The 16,398-nt window shown below is 43.7% G+C and overlaps 1 protein-coding gene across 1 annotated transcript in view; it reads left to right on the top strand.

Annotated features, from left to right (window-relative positions):
• The window catches only part of LOC110497543 (EMILIN-1), a 76,967-nt gene extending 60,871 nt beyond the window's left edge, over window positions 1-16,096 (top strand). The window contains exons 3-8 of the mRNA XM_036954478.1: window positions 84-301; window positions 465-2,984; window positions 8,778-8,903; window positions 9,140-9,157; window positions 9,619-9,753; window positions 12,546-16,096. Of these exons, the coding sequence (XP_036810373.1) occupies window positions 84-301; window positions 465-2,984; window positions 8,778-8,903; window positions 9,140-9,157; window positions 9,619-9,753; window positions 12,546-12,868 (3,340 nt within the window). The 3' untranslated portion in view covers window positions 12,869-16,096. The remainder of the gene's footprint in view (window positions 1-83; window positions 302-464; window positions 2,985-8,777; window positions 8,904-9,139; window positions 9,158-9,618; window positions 9,754-12,545) is intronic.
• The last annotated feature ends 302 nt before the right edge of the window (window positions 16,097-16,398 follow it).

The raw sequence follows: 16,398 nt of genomic DNA, 5'->3' as shown, positions 1-16,398 counted from the left end.
GTGCATTCAATTTAGATAGGTGAGACAACCTCATTGCGAACCACTTCACCATTGTTGTCGTTGTTGTCGATGATTCTCAACAGGTATCGAACATATATGAAGCCGCGGTACAAGGTGGCCTACAAGATGGTGACGGACATGGAGTGGAAGTGTTGCCATGGTTACACTGGGGACGAATGTAGCGAGGGGCCGAGCGGAGGTTCTGGGACCCAGATTGCTACAGCCAGACCACGGCCGAAACCCTCCCGACCGGGACAGACTGGAACCGGCACAGGTCACGGAGGACAGAATGGGGGAGACGGTGGGTGGATGTCTGTTTGTTCTGCTCCTCCTCTATGTCTTCTTCTTCTTCCTACTTCTGTCCTCCTCTATTTCCCCATGTCACTCCTCAAATGGTATACATGATGAATCTATAACTATATACAGTAGATTATATACTGTAATGTAATGTGTTTGTGTTCCAGGGCGAGGAGACGGCGACAAGATGCGGCAGCTGGAGGACAAGATCCAGAGCCTGACCAAGGACCTCCATGACCTGCAGTCCACCCTGAGGGGCATGAATGAACGCTTCCAGGAGGAGATGCACAAACCGGGTTTCACCGGTGGCGGCACCAAGACCCCTGCGGACTCAGCCCAGCCCGAGATGAAAGAGACCATCCACAGCATCCAGACCAAACTGGACCAGCTTGACAACCGGACCCAGGCCCATGACAAGACCCTGGTCAGCATCAATAACCACCTGGTCAATGGGAATGCTGGCAGTGGGAATGATCTCGGGGGTGGCACTGGCGGCTCCTCTGGAGGCACCGGTGGGTTTAGTGGCGGGACGCTCAGCACGCTGAAAGAGGAGATCCTGAGAGAGCTGGAGATGAGGGTGTCTCTGTCCTGCTCCTCCTGCCAGTCTGGGGTGGAGGACCTGCGAATGCAGCAGCAGGAGATCAGGGAGAGAATCCAGGTGCTGGAAAAGCAGCTGAACGCAGTGGACGGACACTACCGCCAGAGCCTGGACGGCCTACGCCGGGAGGTCACACGCTCCCAGGGCTGCTGCAACACTGTCACCGACCTCAAGAACAGGGTCACAGATGCAGAGAGAAAGATCAGCTCTGCGTCGGAGAACTACAATGTCATCCAGAACCGCCTGGATAAGGAGTTGGGAAGTGGTGGTAGTCATGGCGGTGGAGGTTTCGGAGGAGGTGGCTTTGGACCCGGTGGTGGCTTTGTACCCAATGCTGGCAGCGGCTTACCCAAGGTTATAGAGGACAGGCTGGATAGCCGTCTGAACGACCTGGAAAGGCGGTTGAACAGCACAGTGCAGCACACAGAAGAGAGCTGCAGCTTAATAGAGAACGACTTGAAGGACTACTTCCACCGTGAGCTCGGTGACCTCCGGACCATGTTCCTGGACCGCTTCGATGCCCAGGGCTACCGCATCGAAGACATAGAACTGGACGTGGGCACCTTAAAGGACAGAGTGTCGGACCACGACAAGAAGCTGACCCGCCTGGAGAACTCTACGGCACTCCTAGACAAGAGTCTGACTGACTGTGGCTGTGGAGGATTAGGAGGAGGAGCTGGAGGAGTGGTAGAAGGTGGAAGAGGAGATGGAGGAGGAAGAGTAGGAAGTGGAGGAACATGGGGAACAAGAGGGAGAGGAGATGGAGGAGGATGGGGAGGAGCTGAAGGAGGAGCAGGGGGAGGAGGAAAAGGAGATGGAGGAGGAAATAAAGGAACTGGAGAAGGATGGGGAGGAGCAGGTGGAGCAGGGGGTGCAGAGGAAACCGGAACTGGAGGAGTTGGAGATGGCGGAAGAGGAGGAACAGGGGGAACCGGAGATCGATGGGGTGGAGCTGGAGGAGACAGAGGAAATGATTACAACGGAGACTCTGTGAAGTCTATCACGTGGAGGGTGGTGGCTAATGAGGACGAGATCCGCCGCTTCGACACACGTATCAAGGACCTGTCCGTCTCAGGTGACTCACTAATGGACAAGGTGGTGGACCTCAGCCACGACATCCGTAAAATCAAAGCCCTGACCGGAGACAACGGCGAGCACTTCAACCGCATTGTCACAGAGATCGAGACACTGGGTCGTTGCGTGGACGACTGCGACATCTGCGGAAGAGTGGAAGACGAGTTGAAGAAGCTGAAGAACCACACGCAGCACACTCTGAGCCGCTGGGAGAAGGACATCAACGCCATCCGGACACGGGTGGACTCAGACCAGAGCTCCTGTTCGCAGGTGTGCTCCACCCTGCAGGAGGAGGTGGGAAAACTCCAGAAGGAGGTGGACAAGTGTAGTGGCCAGTGTAAGATCCGCCTTGTGACCCCAACAACAGGTGGCGGCACTGGAGGAGGCCTGGATGACCCCCAGAAGCCTCTGGATGGCCACAGTGTGATTGGAGGAACATCAAACAACGGCCACCTCAAGTCCCTGCAGGGCGAGCTGTCCGAGGTCATCCTGACCTTCAGCTCCATTAATGACACACTGAGGGGCCTGGAGCACACAGTGCAGAAACACGGCAGCATCATCACCGACCTGGGCAACACAAAGAACAAGATCATCTCGGAGCTGGACAAGATCCAGCAGGACGTGACCGAGCACATTGAGGAGAGTCGCAACCACCTCGACGGGGTGGATCGTGATGTGCGCCGTTTTGAAAACACCCTTGTGGTGGAGATGGGTGACTGCAAGCGCTCTGGTGACGGCCTGGAGAAGAGGCTGTCCAAGATGGAGGGTGTGTGTGGACGGCTGGACGGCATCTCGGACTCGCTCCAGAAGATCAAGGAGGGGCTGAACAAGCATGTGTCGGGCCTGTGGAACTGTGTGAACGGCCTGAACGCCACGGTCATCTCCCACGGAGGGGTCATCAAGAACATCCAGACCACTCAGCTGGACGGGATCCACGGGAAAATCAAGAACCTCAATTCGTCCATCAGCAATATCCTCAAGGAGTTCCAGAACCTCTCGGAACAGGACCTGACCGGTGAGTGTGTTGACTTGACACTATAATCCTTCCCTTTCTCCCAGCTGTTTCAAAAGTTTTGATCTAGATCAGGGATGAGCAACTCCAGTCCTCGGGTGCCTGATTGGTGACACACTTTCCCCCCAGCCCTATAGCTAACACACCTGAATAAACTAATTGCAATCCAAACTGAAGACCATCATAATTTGATTATTGGAGTCAGGTGTATTAGCAGGACTGAGGTTGCCTTTCCCTTGATCCAATGTAGGTAACTTCAGAAACTAAACAGTGCATGGTTTGGACATACAGAGCATGTTCATTTAGACATGATTTACATTGACAATGTTTGAGAATTTGTTGAGTTCATACTGATTCAATATAGTGATATGTTAATGAAACCTATCCTCACTCACACATGTTTTACTGTGTGCAGTTGGTGCAGTTGGTTAGAGGTTTGAATTGTACATTGCTTTTGGTAGAACTGTACAAAAATCATAATGTGTCTTAAAAACGCCAGGCTAACCTTGTCCTGTCTATACTAGACAAGTAAATGAGACACAGCACAACCAGTGGATATACGAACACAATGAACAATGGTCTGTAAAGTTTAAATTGACACATTTGCAACAGTGTCAACATACAAATCGATGCTAGCTACAATACACACAGAGACCTATCAAACACCAACAAAGATGATTACAAAAACATTAATAATCCAGTCATTTAAACAAATGTTTGTAATATGTGAGTCTCACACATGTTATTCAATGGTGGCCTGCTATTAGTATGTGTATGTCTGTTAGTGTTATGCAGTCTTTCATAACTCTCCTTGAAGCTTCTCAGGTCGCATAGGTCTTGAAAAAGGGTTGAAAATGGCAGATTTTTATCATTGATAATCACCTAAATTTACAGTAACATTGCTATACATGACGTCAGAGCTCAGGTTCTCCACTTGTTGTTGTCTGAGTGAGGGGAAATGCTGTAAATCAAGTTGATGTTTTCTGAAAGATGAGACGTTGAGAATTATTATAAGTACCGCTTTGATGTCATACAAGCAAACCACACACCCGTGAGTCCAAATGGGCACTTCATATTTCTATATTTTTAAAAAGTAATGTAATTTACAGTGTCAACATCTATGATCGCTATGTTTGAGCTACTGTTACAAAGATGACATACATGGGTTGTCCTGACCACAATTTTTGTCAGATTGTGAAGATAATTAGCCGTGGAACCCGCACTTGAATGCACTTATGACTCCATTCTATGCGTGCCAAAATTACAATGTTTGTAAGATCGTATTTTATAGAATAAGTGTTCAATTATGCCCACTTGACCCAGATTGTGATTTATAATGGAATGTTTTTGGATTGCTTAAACAACAACAATTCTGTGACGGTGGGGATGCAAACAAAAAACTATGAGTATGTTGCTTCAATTAATCAATGGCAAAGGTAGGAGAGCTCAAAACAGCACCTTATAGACTTCCGGCAATGGCAAAGCTCTAACAAGTGAGTTGGAAGTTAAAACATCTCTTATCACCAAAACAAAAAATGGCAATCTTGCAGAGACTCAGACGAGGCATGTAATAGTGCCCTCCTCTGACAGCCCTTCTTGGGCCTCGGCGGATGCTAGCTCGGAAGAATCACCAGCATGATTCAGAATGGAGATTGACAAAGGTATAACAAAAATCCAAGAGACGCTTTCTGAACACCTCATCAAAATTGATATGCGGGTCGATAAACTTCATGAAGACCAGAAAGTCACAAAGGGACGAGTGACAAAGTTAGAAAAATACCATTCTGACCACCAGGCTGCCATCCTGGACGTCCGCGAGGATATGGAGCCAAAGTACAAGAAATTGGAAGAAATCTAAACTCGAGGAGAAATTCGATATTCACGAAAATGTCCAAAAGCGCTTGAATTTGAGATTTCCAGGTTCCCTGGGGGCTGTGGAGGGAAGAGATGCCATCTCCTTTCTGCAGAAATGGATTCCCAAAATTCTGAACTTACCCCCTTCCGTGCAGCCACTGGAAATTGAGAGGGCCCATCGCACTCTACAGAGGTGACTACCTGGCCCGGCTGCACATAGGGCATTTGTCATGAAATTTCTACGGTGCCAGGACACTGTCCGCATCCTCTCTCCTGCCCGAGCAAAAGGAGAGCTCAAGTACGGAGATGCCAGAATCATAATTTTTCCGGATCTTTCTCCCATACTACATCAGAAGAGGAGGGCTTTCTCCCCACAGATGAGGCTCCTGCAGCAGGCTGGCTTGGCATGCAGCCTGCGCTACCCGGCGACTTTGTGAATCGAAACCAAGAATGGTGAGCGCATATTTGACTCTGTGAAGATGGCTGAAACATACACGAGGAAAGAACTCCCTGACTTGTTCACTCCTACTACATCATGATTTACTGTCTTTGAACTTGTAGTAGATATAGATCTAGTTGATAGTGACCTGTTAGAACACGAGGATACATCAAAATGACGGATAGGATCGACTGGCTGGCACATCTGGCTGGCTAGATGGCTAGCTTGATAATGACTGGCGAGGTAACATTGGATCATAGCTAATGTTGGCTGTGCTATTTAGCCAGCTCGCTAAATTTTGGCTGTGACTCTAGCTATAGCCACACTAATCCAGGTAGTTACATTTTTTTCTGTATACTTTTACTTTACGCACAGAGGTCCAGTCGGGTTTAGTTAAACAGTTATGTGGCTTTAGACTGGTTGAAATCGGAAGTTTACATACACCTTAGCCAAAGACATTTAAACTCAGTTTTTCACAATTCCTGACATTTAATCCTGGTTACAATTCCCTGTTTTAGGTCAATTAGGATCACCACTTTATTTTAAGAATGTGAAATGTCAGAATAACAGTAGAGAGAATGATTTACTTCCGTTTGTATTTCTTTCATCACATTCCCAGTCGGTCAGAAGTTTACAAACCCTCAATTAGTATTTGGTAGCATTGCCTTTAAATTGTTTAACTTGGGTAAAACGTTTCAGGTAGCCTTCCACAAGCTTCCCACAATAAGTTGGGTGAATTTTGACCCATTCTTCCTGACAGAGCTGGTGTAACTCAGGTTTGTATGCCTCCTTGCTTGCACACACCTTTTCAGTTCTGCCCACAAATTTTCTATAGGATTGAGATCAGGGCTTTGTGATGGCCATTCTGATACTTTGACTTTGTTGTCCTTAAGCCATTTTGCCACAACTTTGGAAGTATGCTTGGGGTCATTGTCATTTGCGACCAAGCTTTAACTTCCTGACTAATGTCTTGAGATGTTGCTTCAATATATCAAAATTTCTTACGTCATGATGCCATCTATTTTGTGAAGTGCACCAGTCCCTCCTGCAGCAAAGCACCCCCACAACATGATGCTGCCACCCCCGTGCTTCACGGTTAGGATGGTGTTCTTCGGCTTGCAAGCCTCCCCCTTTTTCCTCCAAACATAACAATGGTCATTATGGCCAAACTGTTCTATTTTTGTTTCATCAGACCAGAGGACATTTCTCCAAAAAGCACGGTCTAAGTCCCCATGTGCAGTTGCAAACCATAGTCTGGCTGTTTTATGTCGGTTTTGGAGCAGTGGCTTCTTCCTTGCTGAGCGGCCTTTCAGGTTATGCCGATATAGGACTCGTTTTACTGTGGATATAGATACTTTTGTACCTGTTTCCTCCAGCATCTTCACAAGGTCCTTTGCTGTTGTTCTGGGATTGATTTGCACTTTTCGCACCAAAGTACGTTCATCTCTAGGAGACAGAACCCATCTCCTTCCTGAGCGGTATGTAGGCTGTGTGGTCCCATGGTGTTTATGCTTGCGTACTTTTGCTTGTACAGATGAACGTGGTACCTTCAGATGTTTGGAAATTGCTCCCAAGGATGAACCAGACTTGTGAAGGTCTACAATTATTTTTCTGAGGTCTTGGCTGATTTCTTTTGATTTCCCATGATGTCAAGCAAAGAGGCACTGAGTTTGAAGGTAGACCTTGAAAGACATGCACAGGTACACCTCCAATTGACTCAAATTAGGTCAATTAGCCTATCAGAAGCTTCTAAAGCATTGACATGATTTTCAGAAATGTTCCACGCTGTTTGAAGGCACAGTCAACTTAGTGTATGTAAACTTCTGACCCACTGGAATTGTGATACAGTTAATTAATTACAAGTGAAATAATCTGTCTGTAAACAATTGTTGGAAAAATGACTTGTGTCATGCACAAAGTAGATGTCCTAACCGACTTGCCAAAACTATAGTTTGTTAACAAGAAGTTTACCCCAAATCCCAACATAATGACCAAGAACCTGTAGTGGAGATGAGATGCAGAAAAAGCTTTTGACTGCGTAGAATGGAACTACCTGTCACATTCTGACCTTAGTTCCTTTGTTTTGTCTTTGATTTTGTCTTTGGTATGGTCAGGGCATGAGTTGGGTGGGTTGTCTATGTTAGTTTTTCTATGATTTTCTATTTCTGTGTTTGGCCTTGTATGGTTCTCAATCAGAGGCAGCTGTCAATCGTTGTCCCTGATTGAGAACCATATTTAGGTAGCCTGTGTTCTATTGTGTTTTGTGGGTGGATATTTTCCGTGTTTGTGCCACACAGGACTCTTTTGTTTGTTTCACGGTGTTATTTTGTATTTTGTAGTGTTCAGTTTTTTCATATTAAAATGGACATATACCTCGCTGCAAATTGGTCCGACCTCTCTTACTCTTCATCAGAGGAGGACCTGTTTGAAGTTTTACAGAGGATGAATACTGAACCTAAGTATGTAGGTCTGATTAGATTCCGCTATGTGTGGCCACTTGGAGACACCAGTTAGACCTCTCATTCAAACCCTTGTAATATTTTTTTTCTTATCTTGCACCTACTCCAAAATGTCAATTAATATTCTTATTATGTTACTGAGTGTATCCAGAGTATTTTAAGATTTTGTTATTGACAAATGCTGTGAAAAGTATAGTAAATGTAAAATGCACATACAAACAACAGTGTAATTTTTGGAATCAATCTCATTTCCCCATAGTCTCCAAAGTGTTTAATTGCTACCTTGGTCATGCATATGCTTTTTATAATTATTCTGTTGGAAACATTTCAATTTGGCCCTATCCATAAAGGCCAATTTCTTCTGGTGTATGGGGTTAAGGGCTTCCACCATTTGAAGAAGTAAACTGGGTGGGGATTCCTATTGATCGGGAGCGATGTATTCTTCTTCAAATTGTGTTGGCTTACATGACAACACAAAAATATCACTGCCATTTAGCAGTCAAAATAAATGAATGACATACAATATTTGGTTCAGGATCCAGCACTGCATGTGGCAGTAAATCACCAATATAAACGTTATGCTTTTTTTCAAACACAAAAGAAGAAGACACTTGACTATTTTAAAATGGCACCAGCGTGAATTTTGGTTTAATCACATTTTTGTCATTTAATATTTTGTTAATAACTGGACTTAAACTCTAGTCTAGTTTTAGTCACAGCCATTTTAGTCACATTATTTTCTGTAAAATAATGACTATTTAGGCTACCTCTAACTTCTAACAAGTATTTTTCATCATAGTTATTGTTGACAAAATTAACACTGAATGGCACAGATACAAAGATGAGTCCTCTGTTTATGTGGGTGGAATTCAATTATATATTTGAATGAGAAAACTCCTCCACTGTATTGTTAACACAGTCTGGAATGTCCTGTGTCCAATAACAGGCAGTCTTTGGGTCAACACTGATTATTTCAGTTAAATATATGTAAATTAAGAAAGTTACATGTATTAATATTGTTGTCATTGCCTCCCACCACCCCAGGCCTGCCTGGTCCTCCAGGTCCCTCTGGGGAAAGAGGGTTCCCAGGCTTGCCCGGCCCCAAGGGGTCTCAAGGTAGGGACGGACCTGTGGGCAGGCTGGGAGAGAACGGGCCCAGAGGACCACCAGGTAACAGGAACCATATAAACCCTTTATAATATGTGTTAATGCTTCAGGAAGTGTTGTTTTGCTATATGTTGATGTTTGACATCAAATCACAATTTATTTCAAGTGCAAAGTCACAACACACTTTTCAGAAAGAAAAAATAATAAAAATAGTAATGAATACTTAAAAACAAACATGGTTGAACAGTTTGAATTGGTCCAACTACTGAACTCATCTCTTCCTGTCTTCTTCATTCCAGGTCTCAAAGGTGAACAAGGTATGTTCATGTTTGTTTTATCATTGCATTTGAGTCCTACTGTTGCAATGTGCTAATGCCCTCAACAGTGATGTGTGTTTCACCCCATTACATCAAAATAAAATGTTATTTGTCACATGCGCCAAATACAACAGGTATTTAACAGTGAAATGTTTATGCAGTTTTAAGAAGAAAAAAAAGTGTTAAAGTATTTACTAAAATGTAGCATTCTGTAGCATTCCCATCACAAAGGCAGTATAGCTGCGTCTGATCTACAGAAGATTAGCCTATTACAGCAAAACATCTTTCTCACTATGTTCCCTACACTTTATTTACCTTGCCATTTTGTCTGTAATGAACCGTGAAAATAGATTTCCTCATGTCAGAACAATGAAAAATCACATATGGTGTAGATAAAAATCATGTTCTCCCTCTACTCCTGCTGGGTTATTTTCTGAGACTTGATGTGATTTTGCCCGCAGGTATGCCAGGTGCTGATGCCAATGTGCCCAAGCTCTCCTTCTCTGCAGCTCTCACCTACCCCGTGCTCAACGCTGGCACCATCGTCTTCGACAAGATCTTTGTCAACGAGGGAGAGTTCTATGACCCGCGGACAGGTACTGAATTTGTATTTGTATGTATTTTTGATCCCCATTAGCTGCTGCCAAGGCTACTCTTCCTGGGGTCCGGCAAAATGAAGGCAGTAAAACTTTACATAGCATTCATTACAGAATACACAACACACTAAGTGTGTGCCCTCAGGCCCATACTCCACTACCACATATCTACAATGCAAAATCCATGTCTACATGTTTGTATAGTGTGTATGTTATCATGTGTTTGTATGCTTGTGTCTGTGCCTATGTTTGTGTTACTTCACAATCCCCGCTGTTCCTTAATAACCTTTTTGGGATAGGGGGCAGCCTTTTCACTTTTTGAATGATGTCTGTGAATATAACAGAACTCAAATGGCAGGCGAAAACCTGAGAAAAATCCAACCAGGAAGTGGGACATCTGAGGTTTGTAGTTTTTCAAAGCTTGGCCTACCGAATACACATTGAGATATGGATAAAGTTGCACTTCCTACAGCTTCCACTAGATGTCAACAGGGATTTTGACCCACTCCTCCATACAGACCTCCAGATCCTTCAGGTTTCGGGGCTGTCGCTGGGCAATACAGACTTTCAGCTCCCTCCAAAGATTTTCTATTGGGTTCAGGTCTGGAGACTGGCTAGGCCACTCCAGGACCTTGAGATGCTTCTTACGGAGCCACTCCTTAGTTGCCCTGGCTGTGTGTTTCGGGTCGTGCTGGAAGACCCAGCCACGACCCATCTTCAATGCTCTTACTGAGGGAAGGAGGTTGTTGGCCAAGATCCATCCTCCACTCAAGACGGTGCAGTCGTCCTGTCCCCTTTGCAGAAAAGTATCCCCAAAGAATGATGTTTCCACCTCCATGCTTCATGGTTGGGATGGTGTTCTTGGGGTTGTACTCATCCTTCTCCTTCCTCCAAACACGGCGAGTGGAGTTTAGACCAAAAAGCTATATTTTTGTCTCATCAGACCACATGACCTTCTCCCATTCCTCCTCTGGATCATTCAGATGGACATTGGCATACTTCAGACGGGCCTGGACATGCGCTGGCTTGAGCAGGGGGACCTTGCGTGCGCTGACGGAGTAGTGTGTTACTAATGGTTTTCTTTGAGACTGTGGTCCCAGCTCTCTTCAGGTCATTGACCAGGTCCTGCCGTGTAGTTCTGGGCTGATCCCTCACCTTCCTCATGATCATGCCCCACGAGGTGAGATCTTGCATGGAGCCCCAGACCGAGGGTGATTGACCGTCATCTTGAACTTCTTCCATTTTCTAATAATTGCGCCAACAGTTGTTGCCTCACCAAGCTGCTTGCCTATTGTCCTGTAGCCCATCCCAGCCTTGTGCAATTTTATCCCTGATGTCCTTACACAGCTGTCTGGTCTTGGCCATTGTGGAGAGGTTGGAGTCTGTTTGATTGAGTGTGTGGACAGGTGTCTTTCATACAGGTAACGAGTTCAAACAGGTGCAGTTAATACAGGTAATGAGTGGGGAACAGGAGGGATTCTTAAAGAAAAACTAACAGGTCTGTGAGAGCCGGAATTCTTACTGGTTGGTAGGTGATCAAATACTTATGTCATGCAATAAAATGCAAATTAAAATTACTTAAAAATCATACAATGTGATTTCTGGATTTTTGTTTTAGATTCCGTCTCTCACAGTTGAAGCGTACCTATGATAAGAATTACAGACCTTCACATGCTTTGTAAGGTGGAAAACCTGTAAAATCGGCAGTGTATCAAATACTTGTTCTCCCCACTGTATACTAGCTAGCTAGCTAAGGCTATCCAATACTGCAACTCTTCAAAGTCAAAGTCAGCTTTAGGTTTTCTAAATGTATTGCCACCTGGGATCGCCGGTGTAACTGCTAAACTTCTTGCTGCACACTGTACTGCATGAATGAACACATGGATTGGATTGTGCGTTCACTAACGTGTTAGTTCTAATTCGCTGACAACGATGTAGGCTCTGTAGCGGTTATGGTATGAAGGTTTGGCTTGGAGAGGTTTTTGCACCTGGTCACAGACAGTTGTTGTGTGAGGTCTGAGGTCAACCAGCAAAATGAAAAGGTGAGAGGAGGAGAGCGGGTAGATGCGAGAAGGAATTATACAACAAGCAAAGTGATTATGCTGTATGTGGCTGCTATGAAAATGAACTGTGTGTGCAGGTGATCAGGGGTGTATTCATTCCACCGATTCTGTTGCAAAAAGTCTTAAATGGAAGCAAACGGAATGGAATGGGGAGGGATATACCTGAATTTGTCCAGCAGAAACTCTTGTATTAGTTGCAAAACGTTCCCGTTTTGCAACTGTTTGGACTAATGATTACACCCCAGATCAGATGGATGCCGGCACATGTGTGCAAGGTGGTATTAAATGTGACACTGTCTTTCACCTTGATTATTTCAATTTGTCTTTCGACCTGTGCACCTACTTTATAAACATTCATTTGTAGGCTAGGTTGTAGTAACCTCATGATGGATATAGGGCAAATTCGAGTATCACGTAGTAGCCTAAACCTATCAAAGTTACATTGAGCTGGGTGAATGAAATATGAATGACAGTCATCAAATATGCTGTAATAGAAATAAGAAAAATCGTCCTCCCTAATCTGAAACGGCACTGACCGTAAACATTAACCTTCTACTCACAATGTACAGTAATTAGCTAGTTAGTTACACCATTGTTTTAGTTCATGTAGAATGAGCTAACTTTCAAACCAAGTTATAAGCCTGAACAGGCAAATGTTATTGCCTTCAACATCAGTGGAGTATGCTAAACTAACTCTAACCTTTTGCTCTCTGTTTCTGTGTTCCCCAGGCATCTTCACAGCGCCCATTGATGGACGCTACTTCTTCAGCGCCATCCTGACGGGCCACAAGAACGAGAAGATCGAGGCGGTGCTGTCCAAGTCCAACTACGGAATGGCCCGGGTAGACTCCGGGGGATACCAGCCAGAGGGCCTGGAGAACAAGCCAGTGGCTGAGGCCAAGATCAACCCCGGCTCCCTGGCCGTGTTCAACATCATCCTTCCCCTCCAGGTTGGAGACACGGTCTGCATTGACCTCGTCATGGGCAAGCTGGCCCACTCCGTAGAGCCTCTCACCATTTTCAATGGAATGCTGCTGTACGAACAGATGTGAGCCAACGGGACAGCATCCCCTAGGCTCTCAAGCTGGAACACGAGAGAGGGAGAGGAAGGGAGGGAGGGAAGAGGAAAGTGAGAAAGAAGAGAGGGGTTGGGGTTTGTATGCTCCAGAGCCATTTAGTCTCACAGTTTTATTTGACAACTGCTTTTGAAAGCAAAATGATCAGTCCAGAGAATGAGGTTAGAATGACTTTATATCGACTCGTGAAACATGGGAATGAAAGAGAACTAGGAGATGACGACAATGACAGAAAAGTTTTGTGTTTTTTCCTCCGTGTGTCATTCCTGGCCCTCTGGTGTTGTGAGACCTGATGAACTGCTTGAAAAAAAACATAGGATATACTGTAGACTGCGCAGCAGCAGACTGAGTGATGTTTAGCTTGCCCAGCATTTGGAGAAGTGTTTTCACAACGAATTTGTACTACTGCAGGATTTGTATACGGTTATTGGAGTCTCCGTCTCCTTATTACTCACTCCAGGCATGGGGCTCAGAGTACAGTAGTCCTTCATGCACCAATACCGGCCATAAGGTCTCCTTGACGTATCCCACGTACCCCTTTGCTGCAAAGTGTTTCCCTGCCATGGAGCCAGACCCACAGTCAAGGTCTGAGGTTAACCTTAAGTAGTTAACCTTAAAAACCAGGAATGAGAAATCAATTTCTTGATTTTCTCTAGCTGTTTTCTATTGTTCTACTGTTTTCTATGAGATGAATTCACACATTTTGTGATTGTTTTGATATTACCGTGCCCTTTTCTATCTCCTTGTATGTGTGTTCTGGTCTTTATACCCTGTAATGCCTTTGGCCCAGTGAATCCAAAGTTTGCCTGTGTGGATATTATTTTAAAGCTTCAGTACCTTATACTGACGGGTTCCAAAGCGTTTTCTGCGCCGTCCGTCACTTACCTAAAGCCTTCCGAAATGTCTGTGATACTTCCAGATGAATGAAAGAATGTTCCTAACTCAAAGCCCAGCCTTAAGCCACAACCAAGTAGGAATTGACCTCAACCAGAGGGAAACGCTGCCTTACACCACAGTACAGTAGGACCAAATGGGCTATAGCCCCTTTATTACATCAGTAGGGTTGCAAAAATCTGCAACATTTCCCCAAATTCCCAGGTTTTCCAGAAATCCTGGTTGGAGGATACCAGATGTCCTTCTTGTTCTCTCCTGATTCCAGGAATCTTCTAACCAGGATTTTTTGGAATACCTTGGAATTTTGGGCAAGTTTTTTTAAACAAATGACAACACATTTCACTTCAACCATACCAGATGCAATGTAACAGGCAACGATATCAGAACAGCATCAGGATGTTATTAACCAGTGCATTAGGTTGGTAGGCTATTGGAGCATATGTTTATGTGTTCTTTACTTGGAATTTCAGCTTACAGATGATCAAATCAGACCTGGATTCAAATCAAATAAAACATCTGTGTATTTGAGTATTTTCTAATAATGTGGCCTAAATCAACTACTTCTATTGCAAGTATTTGAAGGTATTTTCCAAAAATAGCCTACTATTTGAAAGTACTTTCAAATACTATTTTCAAATACCTGGGTTAAATGCATCGGAGTATATTTGAGTCACTGACTGTGTCCGAATATCCATTCCTGCGTCCTAAATTGTAGGCCATTTGAGTATGTGAAAAAAATTTGTTTCATATTGTGCGACATTTGAAAATCAAGTATTGTTTAAATGCTAGGATGTTATACTAATTTTGTCTCTTCATCTAGTAGAATTCGATGCACACTTTTCCACAATGCATTGGAAGAGGTGGGTTGCGAATGATAGGCTCTCGTTCCCTTCAAGTAGCCAAATAACAAAACTAGACTTCTTAATTGGGCAGATGCAGAATAGCGAAGTTTCTGCGGTGGTGTTAAAATTATATATTTTTTGTAGATTTCTGTTTTCGTATTCAAAAGGATTTCTTATTTCTTAAGGGTTTCTTATTTCTGAATGTGTGGGAACTGGGGACTCGGGATGTGGCTGCGTTATTGATGTCATGTTAATCTGGCCTTTTGATTTCAACATATGGATTGTTTTAGTTTTGTAGGCTAGTTTACCGATTTTATTATTTAATTTATGGGTCAAGCCTTTGCAGTCATTCTTATCTCATTCCTAATGATCAGTGTTTTAGTTTAATATGTTGCTGTCCAGCGGTTCAGAATTTGCGATGCACCCGACTGTCCACGTTTTTCTGTGCAATAGTCTTTTGATATGAACATCTGAAGAGTTTTGGTTTGTGCACTAGGCTATTTGATTTAATTTATATATGTTACAGCACTTTGGTTTCACTACTAAATATGTTGAAATGGAACCAGTCTTCAGTCTTTTTTAAATAGGATAGATGGGTGATATGGGCTACGATATAGGTCGAATGTGAGTAGGCCTATAACTCCATTCCTATTTTATTCAGAGTTTAGAGAAATTAATAAAATTGGAAATAAGCTATTATCAGGCTTGAAATGCGATACGTCTATTGAAAATAATCCACCCTCATTTGGCCCCGCTCCACCTTCTCAGGTGCTTTGCGGCCGTGGCATACTTTTTACTAAACGGTACGTGCTAAATAGTATGCAGTTTAAGTATGTAGTACACTAGTATGGGTATTCAGACACAGCCAGTGTATTTGAGAATTTTCAAATACATGTCAATACTTTCCAAGTGTATTTCCAAATACCTTCCAATATTCAACTACTTGTCTTTTCAAATAAAACATATCTGAATACTTACTTTGAAATGTATGTGAAATAGTATTTGAAATATTATTTGAACCCAAAACTGGATCAAATGGATACCAACATGTTTCGCAGAGATGTACACCATTACAATCAAATACATGGAGTTTTATTTTTAAAAATATCACTATTGGAAGACGCTGTATTTAGTTGAGAAGTTGCAATATTGCTCCCCTGTGCCTTTGAGTATTTATCCACTTCAATCAATCAATCAAATGTATTTATAAAGCCCTTTTTACATCAGCCGATGTCACAAAGTGCTTGCTCCTATCTGACCTCCGTGCCTGTTATTGCTAAAGGAATCGGTTTTCTCAATCTATGAAGTAAGTCATGAATAACTGGTTATACCACATGCCAATGAAAGCAATGCTAGGTATTTAAGGTCTTCTTTTTACAACTCCTCCCTACAGTCAAACCTGTTTGTTACCTTGAATTTGTGATTTTGCGACACATGTGGTTCAAATAAAGATATTACATTTTACACAGCCCTGCCCTCTCCATAGGAGTTTCGGATTTACTCGCTGCTCAGAGGGTTATGACTCTAATCTAGTGGGAAAGGAGTGAGAAAGGTGACGATGTCATGTTTTGTGATTTCATCTGTCTAGTTTGAGCAGACCTCTTGGTTGTTTGCTCTTGTGTGATTGCTGTGATTTATTAAATACAGTATATCGTACGGAATCAAGTATTTCAGTATCTGGAAGAATTTTCCATTTGACTTATTAGGCCATTTGGAACTTAAGTCAAAATGTTTGATACATTTTTATTCCTGCACATTAATAAGCATGGC

This window comes from Oncorhynchus mykiss, chromosome 19 (assembly GCF_013265735.2).
Source record: "Oncorhynchus mykiss isolate Arlee chromosome 19, USDA_OmykA_1.1, whole genome shotgun sequence".
NCBI lineage: Eukaryota > Metazoa > Chordata > Actinopteri > Salmoniformes > Salmonidae > Oncorhynchus > Oncorhynchus mykiss.
Note: the sequence above shows the minus strand (reverse complement) of the source record. Positions and strands in the feature narration are given on the sequence as shown.